Source organism: Bubalus kerabau, chromosome 16 (genome assembly GCF_029407905.1).
Source record: "Bubalus kerabau isolate K-KA32 ecotype Philippines breed swamp buffalo chromosome 16, PCC_UOA_SB_1v2, whole genome shotgun sequence".
In the NCBI taxonomy this organism is placed as follows: Eukaryota; Metazoa; Chordata; class Mammalia; order Artiodactyla; family Bovidae; genus Bubalus; species Bubalus kerabau.
The window spans coordinates 68198697-68214324 of NC_073639.1; the positions used below are offsets into that span (position 1 = coordinate 68198697).

General features: G+C 44.1%; 1 protein-coding gene across 1 annotated transcript in view; it reads left to right on the forward strand.

The window, feature by feature from the left end:
* Positions 1-15628, forward strand: part of SVOP (SV2 related protein) — a 71833-nt gene that overhangs the window by 44980 nt on the left and 11225 nt on the right. The window contains exons 7-11 of the mRNA XM_055549958.1: positions 6280-6343; positions 7760-7885; positions 9571-9699; positions 10756-10829; positions 15148-15224. Coding sequence (XP_055405933.1) covers positions 6280-6343; positions 7760-7885; positions 9571-9699; positions 10756-10829; positions 15148-15224 — 470 coding nt within the window. The remainder of the gene's footprint in view (positions 1-6279; positions 6344-7759; positions 7886-9570; positions 9700-10755; positions 10830-15147; positions 15225-15628) is intronic.

The following is a 15628-nucleotide window of genomic DNA, read 5'->3' on the forward strand; positions in this document are numbered from 1 at the left end:
TTCCCCATTTATTTGCCATGAAGTAATGGGACCAGATGCCATGATCTTAGTTTTCTGAATGTTGAGTTTTAAGCCAACTTTTTCACTCTCCTCTTTCACTTTCATCAAGAGGATGTTTAGTTCTTCTTCATTTTCTGCCATAAGGGTGGTGTCATCCATAAGGGTGGTGTCATCTGCATATCTGAGGTTATTGATATTTCTCATGGCAATCTTGATTCCAGCTTGTGTTTCATCCAGCCCAGCATTTCACACGATGTTAAATAGGCAGGGTAACAATATACAGTCTTGAAGTACTCCTTTCCCAATTCGAAACCAGTCTGTTGTTCCAGTTCTAACTATTGCTTCTTGGCCTGCATACAGATTTCTCAGGAGGCAAGGTAAGGTGGTCTGGTATTCCCATCTCTTTAAGAATTTTCCAGTTTCTCATGATCCACACAGTCAGTGAAGCAGAAGTAGTTGTTTTTCTGAATTCTCTTGCTTTTTCTCCCTATGACTGCAATTTGGGAAATTCGGCTTGAACACCTGGAAGTTCTCGGTTCATGTACTGTTGAAGACTAGCTTGGAGAATTTTGACCAGTTACTTTGCTAGCTTGAAATGAGTGCCATTGTGTGGTAGTTTGAACTTTTTTTGGCATTCTCTTTGGGATTGGAATGAACCCCAGTTGCACTGGTTTTCAGATTTGCTCATGAGTGCACACTTCACAGCATTCTTTTAGAAATTTTAAACAGCTCAGCTCAGGAATTCCATCACCTCCACTAGCTTTGTATGTAGTGATGCTTCCTAAGGCCCACTTGACATTGCATCTCAGGATGTCTGGCTCTAGGTGAGTGATCACACCATCGTGGTTATCTGGGTCATGAAGATCTTTTTTGTGTAGTTGTTCTGTGTATTTTTGCCACCTCTCTTAATCTCTGCTTCTGTTGGTCCATACCATTTCTGATCTCTAGTCTTTCCCATTCTATTGTTTTCCTCTATTTCTTTGCATTGATCACTAAGGAAGGCTTTCTTATCTCTCCCTGATATTTGGATCTCTGCATTCAGTTGCTTATATCTTTCCTTTTCTCCTTTGCTTTTTGCTTCTCTTCTTTTCCTAGTTATTTGTAAGGCCTCCTCAGACAGCCAGTTTGCCTTTTTGCATTTCTTTTTCTTGGGGGTGATCCCTGCCTCTTGTACAGTGTCAGGAACATCTGTCCATAGTTCTTCAGGCACTCTGTCTATCAGATGTAATCCCTTGAATCTATTTGTCACTTCCAATGTATAATTGTAAGTGATTTGATTTAGGTCATACCTGAATGGTCTAGTGGTTTTCCCTCCTTTTTCAATTTAAGTCTGAATTTGGCAATAAGGAGTTTGTGATCTGAGCCACAGTCAGCTCCCCGTCTTGTTGTTGCTGACTGTATAGAGCTTCTCCATCTTCAGCTGCAAAGAATGTAATCAACCTGATTTCGGTATTGACCATGTGGTGATGTCCATGTGTAGAGTCTTCTCTTGTGTTATTGGAAGAGGGTGTTTGTTATGACCAGTGCATTCTCTTGGCAAAACTCTGTTAGCCTTTGCCCAAATTCATTTGCCGAATTTGCCTTGGAGTACAAAATGTTACTCCAGGTATCTCTTGACTTCCTACTTTTGCATTCTAGTCTGCTATAATGAAAAGGACATCTTTTTGGGGTGTTAGTTCTAAAAGGTCTTGTAGGTCTTCATAGAACCGTTCAACTTCAGCTTCTTCAGCATTACTTGTTGGGGCATAGATTTGGATTACTGTGATACTAAATGGTTTGCCTTGGAAACGAACAGAGATCATTCTGTCATTTTTGAGATTACATCCAAGTACTGCATTTTGGACTCTTTGTTGACTATGAGGGCTACTCCATTTCTTCTAAGGGATTCTTGCCCACAGTAGTAGATATAACGGTCATCTGAGTTAAATTCACCCATTCCAGTCCATTTTAGATCACCTATTCCTCTTGCCATCTCAAGGTAAATTGACCACTTCCAATTTACCTTGATTCATGGGCCTAACATTCCAGGTTCCTATGCAATATTGTTCTTTACAGCATCGGAGTTTACTTCCATCACCAGTCACATCGTGCCTCACACACAAAAAATAGAAGACGCAGGCTGGCACCCGGGGAGATGGTTTATTATTTCCAGTAGAGGGCGCTGTGTATCTCAGCAGAAACACTACTTACCTATGAGCTGGAAGCCTGCCCCACCTGGCATCCTACTGACTGTTTTAGCCACTCTTAAAGACAAATACCCCAGGTAGCTGCCCATCTGTGCTACCTTGAGACCTGCCTCAGAAGTTTCTTTAGATTTGTTGTCTAGAATCAGCTTGCTCACACATCTGACCTTGACACTGCTCTTTCCCCAAAGACCAAGCAGAAATGCCAGATGGAGATCCCAGGTCATTTCTCTCCAAGCGTGTGATCCAAATGGCAAATCTCTAACTGTCAAGTGCCAAAAATGCAATTACTTGCAGAGGGGATTTATTCACGTCTGTATCATTTGCTTCTTAGCGTTGCTAATTTCATTGCTCGTTCTTTGAGTCTTTAACCTGATTGCAATAATCCCCCTACTTTGAATGAATCCCAAATTACTCTTTTTCATAATGAACTGCTATAAATAATGCGGGGCACAATTACAGGAAGAGATGTTCCTTGTGGCATAGGCTACGAAAACAAGAAATTGAAAACAATCTAAGTTCATCGATAGGATTGCAGCTGTTAAAAAATAATCTGGTAGATCGATATAGATTATTATGGAAAGACTTCCAAACTGTCTTATCAGGAGCAGATCCTGACATAGGCACTCAGGAGCAGGGACTTTCCTCTGAGAGACTGCAACACATTCTCCAGATTGTCCTGGTCAAGAGACGAGCGAACTGTGGTTTGTTGGGAGCTGCTCCTGGGAAGTTAAATTCCTTGGCACTGCTGGTCTACCACACGGGTTGGCAAAGCAAGCTTTAATGACCAGGGAAAGCACTCAGGGGAGACTTACAGGTGCTGACAGTTGCGAGTTGGACTGGCATAGCTGGAAGTGGTAAGAATGGGGCCATTTGTATGAATGGAACACTGGCCATACACTGCATGTGTGCGAAGGAAGGAGAAGGGAAGGGAAGAAAAAAGATGTCATGGTTAAATTTATTATTACTATTGTGCTCAGTCGTGTCTGAGCACATGAGCTCAGCACGTGTCTGAGTTTGTTGCTCCATGGACTGTAGCCCACCAGGCTCTGCTATCTATGGAATTTTTCAGGCAAGAATACTGGAATGGGTAATCATTTCCTCCTCCAGGAGGTCTTCCTGACCCAGGGATCAAACCCACGTCTCTGCCATCTCCTGCATTGGCATGCAGATTCTTTACCACTAGTGCCCCCATGGAAAGCCCAATTACTACTATTATTATGTAATTAATTCCAGTGTAGAGACCTCACAGCATGCATTTCATACCCATGACTCATTTATTTTGCAGCTGGAAGTTTTTACCTCTTCATGTCCGTCACCTGGTTGTCACTTTGGCCCCGCAACCACCTGTCTGTTCTCTTATCTATGACTCTATTTCTGCTTGCTATGTTTGTTTATTTGTTTTGTTTTTGAGATTTCACATATAAGTGAAATCACACAGCATTTGTCTTTCTCTGTCTGACTTACTTCTCTTAGTATAATACTCTCTAGGTTCATCCATGTTGTTGCAAATAACAAGATTTAATTCTTTTTTAGTGGTTAATATTCTATTGTGTATATATAAATGTATGTGTGTATGTGTATATATATGTATATATATATATGTTTATAGCCACATCTTCTTTATCCATTTGTCTGTTGTTGGACACAGGTTGCTTCTGAACCTTGCCTATTGTAAATAATGCTGCGGTGAACACAGAGGTGCATATATCTTTTTGAATCAGTGTTTTCATTTTTTCAGATGAATACCCAGGAGTGGAATTGCTGGATCATATGATAGTTCTCTTTTTAATTTTTGAGGCACCCCCATAATGTTTACCATAGTGACTGCACTAATTTACATTCCCACCAACGCTGCAGGAGGGTTCTTTTCTCTCCGCATCCTCATCAATGCTTGTTATTTGTTGTCTTTTTGATAATGACCATTCTGACAGGTGTGAGGTGATAGTTTGTGGTGGTTTTGATTTGCATTTCCCTGATGATTTGTGATGTTGAACATCTTTTCATGTGCCTGTTACCATCTGTTATGTCTTCTTTGGAAAAATATCTGTTCAGTTTTAAATTTATATGTTCATTTACATAGAGAAGGGGCTGGAAGTTTGCAAAGCAAACAGCTATTAGTCATGGCATTGGGGCAGGGGAATGGAAGCAGGGGTAAGGGGGAAGAGGAAGATTCTTCAGATACTTTGTATTCTTACATATTGCTAGATTATTCACAATGAGAATGCATTCCTGTACCACTTATATACCTAAAATAAAAAGGTTGCATGCTCTAAGTTCATTATAGCTGCTGCTGCTAAGTCACTTCAGTTGTGTCCGACTCTGTGCAACCCCATAGATGGTAGCCCACCAGGCTCCCCCATCCCTGGGATTCTCCAGGCAAGAACACTGGAGTGGGTTGCCATTTCCTTCTCCAATGCAGGAAAGTGAAAAGTGAAAGTGAAGTTGTTCAGTCGTGCCCAACCCTCAGCGACCCCATGGACTGCAGCCTTCCAGGCTCCTCCGTCCATGGGATTTTCCAGGCAAGAGTACTGGAGTGGGGTGCCATTGCCTTCTCCCGTTCACTATAGCATGTCCAAACAAATCCTTGACATCTAAGGATTAGCTTTGTCTTTAGAATATACTATAGCACATTTTTTCATGGTTAGTAACTTGACTTTAATTTGGTGGAGAAAAATGTAAACACACTTCTTATTTCAGTATTATTGATTTTTAAAAATAATACAGGAACACCACTTGGAGAATATTAATAAAATTCCAAAGTCATTCGTGATAATCACTGTCATCTTTTACAATGCCGGCAATTGGTCTCCATTCTCAAAGCTGAGTTAATGAAATTCCTAATGGTTTGTGTTGAGAGAGGTATTTGTAGGAATATAAATTGAAACAACATTTTTGGGAACCACTTTGGTGATATTTATCGAAAGCCTTAAAATATGCATACCCTTTGACTCAAATTCTACTATAAGAATCCATCCTAAGGAAAACACATGTGAACAAAGATTTAAGATGAAAGATGCTTGTTGAAGTATTGTTTATAATTGTGAAACCACCTAAATAGGAAAGTGAATGAAGGGGTGCATAATATAGACAGACTTGGATTAAAAGTATGGCTCTTCTACTTGCTAATTTACTAGCTATGTGATCCTAGTCAAATAACAACTTATTTGACCGGCTTCCCTGTTAGCTCAGTTGGTAAAGAATCCACCTGCAATGCAGGAGACCCTGGTTCGATTCCTGGGTTGGGAAGATCCACTGGAGAAGGGGTAGGCTACCCACTTCACTATTCTTGGGCTTCCCTGGTGGCTCAGCTGGTAAAGAATCTGCCCACAATGCAGGAGACCTGGGTTTGATCACTGGATTGGGAAGATCCCCTGGAGGATGCAACAGCTACCCACTCCAGTGTTCTGGCCTGGAGAATTCCATGAACTATACAGTCACAAAGAGTCTTCACTCACTTGACGCAGATACAGAGATGAAAATGGGAGCTAAAGGTACACACACACAGTGGGAATTATAATTACCTACCCTGTTGATTCTCCATGTTTGTCGTTGATTGAGTGAGATAATTCATGTAGGTCATCTAGGAAAACATTTGGCATATAGTAGGTCCTCAATAACAGGTAGCTATTATTAAGGAAAATATGGCCCATGAATATGGTGGAATATATGTGTGTAAGAGGATAAATAACATGGAAATACTATTAAAGTAGCACAGAAATACTATTTATATATTCAGTAAAAACAGGGCACAGAGAGTTTTTTTTTTTGGCCATGTGGCATGCAGGATCTTAGTCCCCTCACCAGGGACTGAACCCATGCCCCCGGCAATGGAAGCATGGAGTCTAACCTACTGGACCGCCAAAGAAGTGCTGGGTTCAATATTCTTGAATATGGTCTCAGCTAGGGTTTCAAGCAGAGAGATGGAGAGATCAAAGAGAGAGAACACCAAAACAGGGAGAGACTTACTGAAATACACTGAGAAGTAAGACTAAATGACATTGACTTTTTCTTTGGCTGAAAAAATCCGGAAAACCACAGCAATCTGCCCACTCAGCCCTGACATTAATTCCCTCTCTCTCTTTTGCTTTCCCAGGGTCACACTGTATGCTGAGTTCCTTCCCATGAAAGCCAGAGCTAAGTGTATTTTGCTGATTGAGGTAAGGAGGACGGTCTGGGAGTCTGAAGAATACTTGGTCTCTGAGCAGCAGATTTCCTGTGTCTTGAGCCACAGGAAGAAGATTGGGGAGTTTAAGAAGAATGCAATATGCACGGATTAAAATGAATCAGTTATGTTGATTTCAGCATGGTGGTTTGGCAATATGCATAAATTCCTCCAACAACAAGCAAAATCAGTCTACCATCCCTGGAAAAAAAAAAAACCGGTGGCAGGCAGGTAGAACGTCCTTCTTGAACTAGAAATGACTTTTATCTGAGAGTTGGTTTTGAATAGTGTAGCTTGAGTGGACCAAACTCCTGCCCTTCACCCGTCATCATTCATTACCTCTGTTTGTATCCAGACTCACTCGTGTCATATGTGAGATCCCCATTCACGGCCACCTCTGTGGCCAGTAGACTGCCTTAAAAATCTCCTGGACCAGTCAGTCCCTCTCAAGCCCTCCCTCTGCCAGGGTCCTATGACCCGTTTTCCAACTACCATCTGGAAGCCCTCAGGACAAATTTGCAACTGCCTAATGGCCCTCCTCCATGCAGTGGTAATATTATTTGTCCCTGCTGGACACTGAGTCAGAATCCTCCCTAAACACCATGACCACATGACAGTTTTTTTTTTCACATGATAGTATTGATCACATTGACCCCACTGCCCAACCGTCCTGACTGTGTCTACCCCTGACAATCAGGGGTGGTGGTCAGCTGGTCCACACTGGTATGGATGAACCAGTTTAAATACTGAAATGCATCTGCTGCTGATTCTGAACCCTGAGTGGCCCTCATTGCCTGCTCCCTGTCCTTTCTGAGAACCTTCAGCTGAAGGGTGCAGCCAGCCCATGCCCATCCTGCTGGAATAAACACCCTCATCTGTCTTTCCTCTCATCTCCTATGGGGTTCCCCCATTGGCTGCACCCAATGTAAAGCCAGAGGACAGGGAGTCTGTGGATGAGGTCCATACAAAGAGCAAGGTGGAAAAGCATGGAGTGACTCAGAGAAGCAGACAGAAGATGTTCAGCTCCACGGGAGTGGCAGTTCTGATAAAGGAGACCGGGGCACTCTTGGGCAAGGAAGGTGAATATCAGTAGACAAAACCCAATGTGTCCACTTCTCTGTTGGCCTCACACAATATTGATTGTTTTGATCTCTGTAACTAGAGCTGCCACAGTGCACACTCCAGTGGGTGCCATGCAAATATTATAGTGTGGGTGGCACCCTCAGGAGTTGGACAGCGTGGAGGCCCTGGCCTACCCATATGGACCACAGGAAAAGGGACGGCCATTCTTACCTTCCTGACCTCAAGGATCCTCGCACCCACGTGGAGAACCTTGTCTACAGCGGCCCTGGAATTGCACACTGTGTGGACCAGAGCTGCACCTTGACTGACCCCCGTTCTCCCCTGCCAGGTGTTCTGGGCCATCGGGACAGTGTTCGAGGTCGTCCTGGCTGTGTTTGTGATGCCCAGCCTGGGCTGGCGCTGGCTGCTCATCCTCTCAGCTGTCCCACTCCTCCTCTTTGCGATCCTGTGTTTTGTAGGTATCCATTAAGAGACCTCAGCCTTTGCTTTTGGTCTCTTGCCATTCACTGTATTTCAGTGGGGAGGGTGTGGAGGAGGACACCAAAGCCATGTTTAAGATTATTTCTTTTGATCAGGAAATGAGACAAAGGAACAGGGCCAGGGGTAGGCCCGGTATAGGGCGTCAGGTTTCCTCCAGACAGACTCTGCTGGGATGTCCTTGAGGGAGATATCAAGGGGGTGGGAGATCTCTTGCCCCATCCCCCCATGCAGGATCTACACTTAAGGGGAGTGTGTTTGGAACAGCTGGTATTCTTCAGTTGCAAGTGACAAAAACCCAATTCAACCCATATGATAGAATTTTAAATATCTGGCTTCAAGCATGGCTGGATGCTTCTGTAACAAGAAAAGCCTGCATATTCAGTAACTTAACACGCTAGGAGTTTATTTCTCATTCACAGAACAGTCCAGAATGGGTGCTTCTGTTTGACAAGTGTGATTCTGGGCCCAGCTTCCTTCTAGCCTGTAGCTCTACTATTGTGTAGGGCTTTGGAATCTTCCATTGTTGTTTAGTCACCAACTCATGTCCAACTCTTTGCAACCCCATGGACTGTAGCCTGCCAGGCTCCTACATCCATGGGATTTTCTGGGCAAAAATACTGGAGTGGGTTGCCATTTCCTTCTCCAAGGGCTCTTCCTGACCCAGAGACAGAACCCATGTCTCCTGGGTGGATCCAGCGGCAGGTGGATTCTTTACTGATGAGCCACCAGGGAAGCCTTTGGGATCTTCTACACATAGACTGAAGAAGGGCATAACTTGGCCAGGAATATTCTGCTTATATGCCATTGGTGAAAGCATGTCACATGGCCTTGCCTAGGTGCAAGAGGTGCTGGGAAATGTAGTTTCTGGCTGGGTAGCCATATCTGAAGACAACTCTATACTATGGAAAGGGAAGCATGAATTTTAATCTCTGCTACATTCTCATTTTCCTGATGAGGAAACTGAGGCCCAGAGAGGTTGATTGACTTGTCAAAAAGCATACAACTAATAAGTAACAGAAATCACTTGAACCAGATCTTCTGACTCCAAGTCTCATACTCTCTTATTTCACAGATGACTATTACTTTGTTTTATGGAGATACCTTTATCTAGTCACGTGAGGTTGGGACTCTATTAGGCCTAAAGGTATTTCTGATTTCTTTCTATCTCTTAGATTGAGTTTTCAAGATGATGCTAAACACAGGTGATGTGTAGTTTCTTGAGAGGTAGAGGTGATGATGATGATGGTGTTGAGAGAGGTGAAACATTTTTTTGGCAGCAGTCTTAATTCAGCCGTCACCTGGAACTCAGAAGCACCAAATTATACTCATAGCAACGACCACAATGGCAGCTATATCAACCATTCCCAGCACTGTGCTGAGCACTTAGGATAATCCCATCTAATCCTCTCAACAATCCTAAGAGGGGGGATCTATTATTATCCCCATTTGATGGATGAGGAAATGGAGGCACAGAGAGGTCAAGTTATTGTTTAAGGTCACAAAGCCATTTAATCAATGGCAGCGCCGGGACTTGAAGCCAGGCTTCTGGCCCCAGAGACTCCGGCCTTAAGGACTTCACACACAGGTGAGAGCGTGTGGTTGGGACCAAGGGTTGTGTTCTGCTGCAGCCGACCACATCTCGGTCTCCTGTCCCCACAGTGGCTCCCGGAGAGTGCGAGGTACGATGTGCTGTCGGGGAACCAGGAGAAGGCCATCGCCACCTTAAAGAGAATAGCCACGGAAAACGGAGCTCCCATGCCTCTGGGGAAACTCATCATTTCCAGACAGGTCAGTGCCAGGCGGACAGATCGCATGTGTTGCCACGTGAGCTGGGGAGCTTGTGTACGTGAGAGGGTGGGGGTGCAGTGGACAGGACCTGCAAGGGGAATTTGGCAACTTCAATCTGTGTATTTTCATTGCCAAGTCTTAAAAGTGCCACCTGGAGCGTTTAGCCAATGACTAGAGAAATGTCCTATAATATCCCCTCATGGGTCCTGTAACTACTCTTGCTTCGATTTTATCTTTGAGCACCCAGGAAGTCTGATTAGCAGATGTGGTTGCTCGACAATAAAACCACATTAAGAAGTGCCATTACAGACTTATATCCAGGGCACTACACCGCACCCATGTAGACATCCTTAATGGATGGTGCATTGCTCCCCACGGCAACACCGTCAGGGACTCCACCGCAGTACAAACAGCTGAGCACCTACCCCAGGTGCAAGGGGGAAAAAGGAGCCAAATTTGAAGACTGCAGTCCCTGCCCTCAAGAATCAACCCTGCAGCTTATAGAAACATCACAAATACCCTTAAGCAAACAACAGAGCTTACGAGGAAATTATTTTTAAAAATAAAATTATATTTCTGATTGTCTCTATATTGGGTGAAAAGAACTGAATGGAATTTCGCCAGCTCGAGAGGAAGTATTAGGCTGGGTCTGACAGCATGGAAGCCAAGGACATACCCCAGATTTGCTTTGGGAAGCACAGGGGTGGGGCAGGGGGGCCTCCCAAAGAGCCTGGGGGGCAGGAGGCTCGTTTAGTTGCCTTTGGGGAGAGACTGCATTCTCCCCGCTCCCTTCTGTATCAAGATGCTCCAGATGGAGAAAGTATGCAGTGATTTCCAACGTGTGTTGCAAAGTGAAAGTGACAAGACTGGATGCTCCAGTGGTGGGCTTCTCTTTGGAAAGGAGCGGCTGCCGCAGGGGCCTCCCTGTGTTCCAGAGTACCCGGCAGCAAGTGTTTTTTTGGGGCAGGTGGATATTTCCTTCTGGGGTAGGTACATGGCCACTGCCCACACATCTGCAGGGGAGGGGAGTAAATGGCATTCTTTGTCTTGAAACAGGAAGACCGAGGCAAAATGAGGGACCTTTTCACACCCCATTTTAGATGGACAACCTTGTTGCTGTGGTTTATATGGTAAGAGCTGTTTGTTCATGCCTGGGTCCCCCTCATCTGCACCCTGTTTGGGGTTTTGTTTGAACTCGATGCAGTGACAACTCTTCCATCTTGGGCAACGTTTGCAAAACTGAGCGTCACTTTCCTGACCTCTGTGTTATTCAGGTATCCCCTGTACTCTTGTTTGCTTAGTCTTCTTTTATTTGACTCACTTTTTACTCTGCTAATTTTTTAAAAATTGAAGTATAGTTGATTTGCAATGCTGTGTTAATTTCTGCTGTATAGCAAAGTGACTCAATTATACATATATATGTATACATTCTTTTAATATTCTTTTGATATATTTATACACATGTGTATATATGTATACATTCTTTTTATCTTCTTTTTGTTGTGGTTTATCCCAGGACACTGACTGTAATTGCCTGTGCTATACAGCAGGACAGATAAATGTCTTGTAAAAGGAAACTGTGTATAACTGCTTTAAGGAAAAACTGTAATTGCAGACCATAGACAGAAGTCGCTTTTAAAGATAAATATGGTCAGCCCTCCCTAGCCGCAGGCTTCACTCAAGGATTCAGCCAACTATAGATGAAAAGTAATAGAAAAAAAAAAATTCCAGGAAGTTCTAAAAAGCAAAACTTGAAATTGCTGTGCATTGGCAACTATTTACTAGCATTTACATTGTAGTTACAATCCTTTACACAGCACTTACATTGTATTTGGTATTATAAGTAATCCAGAGATGATTTGAAGTATACAGGAGGATATGTGGGATTCCCAGGTGGCTCAGTGGTAAAGAGGCAATGCAGGAGTCCAGGGTTCAATCCCTTGGTCAGGAAGATCCCCTGGCGGAGGAAATGGCAACCTACTCCAGTATTCTTGCCTGAAAAATCCCATGGGCAGAGGAGCCTGGTGGGCTATAGTCCATGGGCCTGCAAAGAGTCAGACACCACTGAGCACGTACACACACGCATGTGTAGGTTATGTGCAAACATGGCACCATTTTATATAATGGACTTGAGCATCCAAGGATTCTGGTGTCCGCAGGGGCTCCTGAAACCCATCCCCCACGGATCCTGAGGGATGACTATACGGTAAAAAGCAGCTAAATTGATGGTTTACCAAGGCGGGAGGCACGAAGCCTCTGTGCTTAAGAGACAGACAGAGAGGAGAGGTGTTAGGGACTTGTTAGCACATAAGTAAGACTGAGATATGATTAAAGAATCAAAAGGAAACTTAGGGGAATCTTTTTTTCACAAAGAGATTCTTTTGCTGTATCTAACCCACTCTCCATTTATATTACTCTTGCTGTATCCAGCCCACTCTCCATTTATATTACCTTGGGTACCACCCAGCACAGAGCCCATATTTGGGGAACCCCTGATTTGATCAACATGGGCATTCTCAGAACTTTCAGTTTTTATCTAGTTCCAGTTTTTCTTAAATAACAACCATGGCATTGACTGGAGGGCATTTGTAGTAAGTACTCACCTTTCACCCCACAGCTAGTCAAATTTCAGCCATTCTCTCAACTCTTCCAACTGTGTAATTTCTATGGCATTAACAGTGCAGAAAATTAGCCCGGTTGAGGCTTTGTGGCCTGCTTTCACCAGTTCTCACTTTTCCTATTCACCTTTGAGCAGAGGTGCTAATGAGCAGGGGAGAGTCCTCAAAAAGGGCAGTTGCAGCGGAGTAGGGGGGTGGAGTGTAGCAGAGGGTGGGGGGAAAGCTTTGATGATATACAGCACCAGGTTCCAGCTCTGCCTTCATGTCCCCCAAGAACTGAATCAGCTCACAAAGGCTTTAACACCTGCTGTGTGCCCAGTCCACGTATGGAGCTGGCAGGATATTTTAAAAGGTGGGGAAACAGAATTGAGAGTATCTATCTTTGAGTGCATGTGATTCTGTTGGATGGACACTACTTAAATCCTAAGCAACTGATTACAGCCTAATTATAGAATACTATAGAAATCACATTTGGGAGCACATATTGTAAGGCAAGGAAATTAATCATCAGCTTCTGATAATGACTGAGCTCCCACATAGCTGTACTATAGGACGCGATATTCTGACCCTACAGACTTGAGTACTCTGGTTCCTGGGACAGTTGGAATTTAACTGCATCATTCTGATCTGAAATGCCCATGAAGTCTGCAGACTCCATACTTGACTGGGCACAGAGCAGGTGTTTAATAAATGCTTGGTGAAGTGATTCCGTTGAACACAGAGACAGCTCTGTAGTTTCCTCGCCCCTGCTATTCAAAAGTAGAGTATTCCACATTTGAGTCAGTTCTAATGACTATAATGCAGGAGACCTGGGTTTGATCCCTGGGTTGGGAAGATCCCCTGGAGAAGGGAATGGCTACCCACTCCAGTATTCTGGCCTGGAGAATTCCATGGACTTTATAGTCCATGGGGTCGCAGAGTTGGAGATGACTGAGTGACTTTCATTTTCACTTAATGAGGTAGATGAACCTAGAGCCCATTATACAGAGTGAAGTAAGTCAGAAAAAGAAAAATAAATATCATATACTAACATGCATATATGGAATCTAGAAAGATGGTATTGATGAACCTATTTGTAGGGCAGTAGTGGAGATGCAGACTTAGTAAATAGGCTTGTGGACACAGACCGGGGAAGGAGCAGGTGGGATGAATGGAGAGAGAACATGGAAACATATACACTATCGTATGTAAGATAGGTGGCCAGTGGGAATTGGCTGTATGACCCAGGGAGCTCAAACTGGGGCTCTGTGACCACCTAGAGGGGTGGGATCTGGTGGGAGGCAGGAGGGAGGTTTAAGAGGGAGGGAACATGTGTATACCTATGGCTGATTCATGTTGATATATGGCAGAAACCAACACAATATTGTGAAGCGATTATCCTTCAATTAAAAATAAGTAAATTAAAATGTTACAAAAGTAGAGTTTCCAATGAAAGCTTTCTCAAGCTGAAGTGGCATAAAGCAAAGAGGTAATTACCTGAGGATACATCTTGCTTGCAGCTTCCCAGGTGGCTCAGCGGCAGAGAATCTGCCTGCCAAGCAGGAGACACAATTTCAATCCCTGGGTGGGGAAGATCCCCTGGAGAAGGAAATGGCAACCCACCCCAGTATTCTTGCCTGAGAAATCCCATGGTCAGAGGGACCTGACAGGTCACAGTCCATTGGGTCACAGAAAAAGTCGGACACAACTTAGTGACTAAATAAGAAGGAAGAACATCTTGCTAATTGAAGAAATAATAAATGGAAATAAAGTACAGATGCTCACAGACAACAGTTCCAAGGGAATGGCAGCTTGAATCTGAAAAGGAGTGTATTTCTATGTATAACTGAATCACTTCGCTGCACAGCAGAAATTAACACAACATTGTACATCAACTATACTTCAGTAAAATAATTTTTAAAAAAAGGTAATGGCAGCTTGATGCTGATGCTGAGCGTAGTTCTCGGGGAAGGAGCTTGGTGGCGCCACTGTGGCTGCTTGGGGTGAGAGTTGCCTCTATAAAATAAACACTGGATGCTATTTTTGCTTTCCCCACTTTTTTTGTAAAAGTGAAAATCCTCTTCGGATTTCTTCCGGTGAGCAAAAACAGGTACTAATATAGATTTCGTAAAAGTGACGTACAGTGAGGCAAGCTTTCAGAAAGTGGAAGTGAAGTGAAGTCGCTCAGTCGTGTCCGACTCTTTGCGACCCCATGGACTGTAGCCTACCAGGCTCCTCCATCCATGGGATTTTCTAGGCAAGAGTACTGGAGTGGGTTGCCATTTCCTTCTCCATCAGAAAGTGGGGCATACCTATGTTATTAAATATATCTCCCTTCTCTTCCCTATTCAGCTCAACCCAAAAGCTCTAATGTCTGTTGACATCTGTCAAAATGACTGTTTTCTACCAAATTTTGGTTCCCCCATTTTTTTCCCCTCCTTTTGCCAGTTGAGTGAACAGCTTGGGGGTGGCTTGTCTGTGATATAATTCAGTTCTTTGGTGTTTGTATTTTTTTTTTTTTTTTCTGCACTGTGCAGCATGTGGGATCTTAGTCCCCTGATCAGGGAGCAAACCCATGCCCCCTGCATTTATCTTAACCACTGGACTGCCAGGGAAGTCCCTATAATTCAATTTTCTTGATCTTTCAAAGGACACAGGATCACTTCCTTTTAGTCCATCAGTATGTTTTGTACCCGCCATCTTCTTGCTCAAGCAGTCCAAAGGCCCAGTATGGGCTGAGCCCAAAGCCTAGTCTGTGCTGCTATGGGTGGAAGTCCTTCGCAATGGAATGGGAATGGGGGCTTGCATTTCTCCCATCATTTCCTTACGCTTCTTGCTTGCTTCCTGGCAGGTTTTCCAATGCGTTTTCTTACTACGGATTAGTCCTGCTCACCACCGAGCTCTTCCAAGCGGGAGATGTCTGCAGCAGTGAGTATCACAGCCCTCTAGCGGTTAACGCCCTCCACCCAGCACACAAGGTCATACACACACTCCCAGCCTCAGTCCTGCCCTCACAGGGCCTGGCCTCACACAGACTCCTGGGAGCAAGGTTCTGCAAAATCTGAATATGAAAGAGCTGGGTTGTGGTTTCTGAGACGTTCTGTAGAAACCTGGACAATCTTATCATGATAGACATGACCTTAGAGCAGAATCACATCTTACGTCCCCTGAAGAGGTCCCTGAAGTCCATCCCTGAGTTTTACGTCCGTGACCCTGTGGAGCCATCCTGTGTGTGTGTTAAGTCTGAGAACCAGGTTGGAGCTCAATCCTGGCCACACAACAGAATCAACTGGGGGAGCTTGTAAACAAGGCAGTGCCATTTAAACAATGCC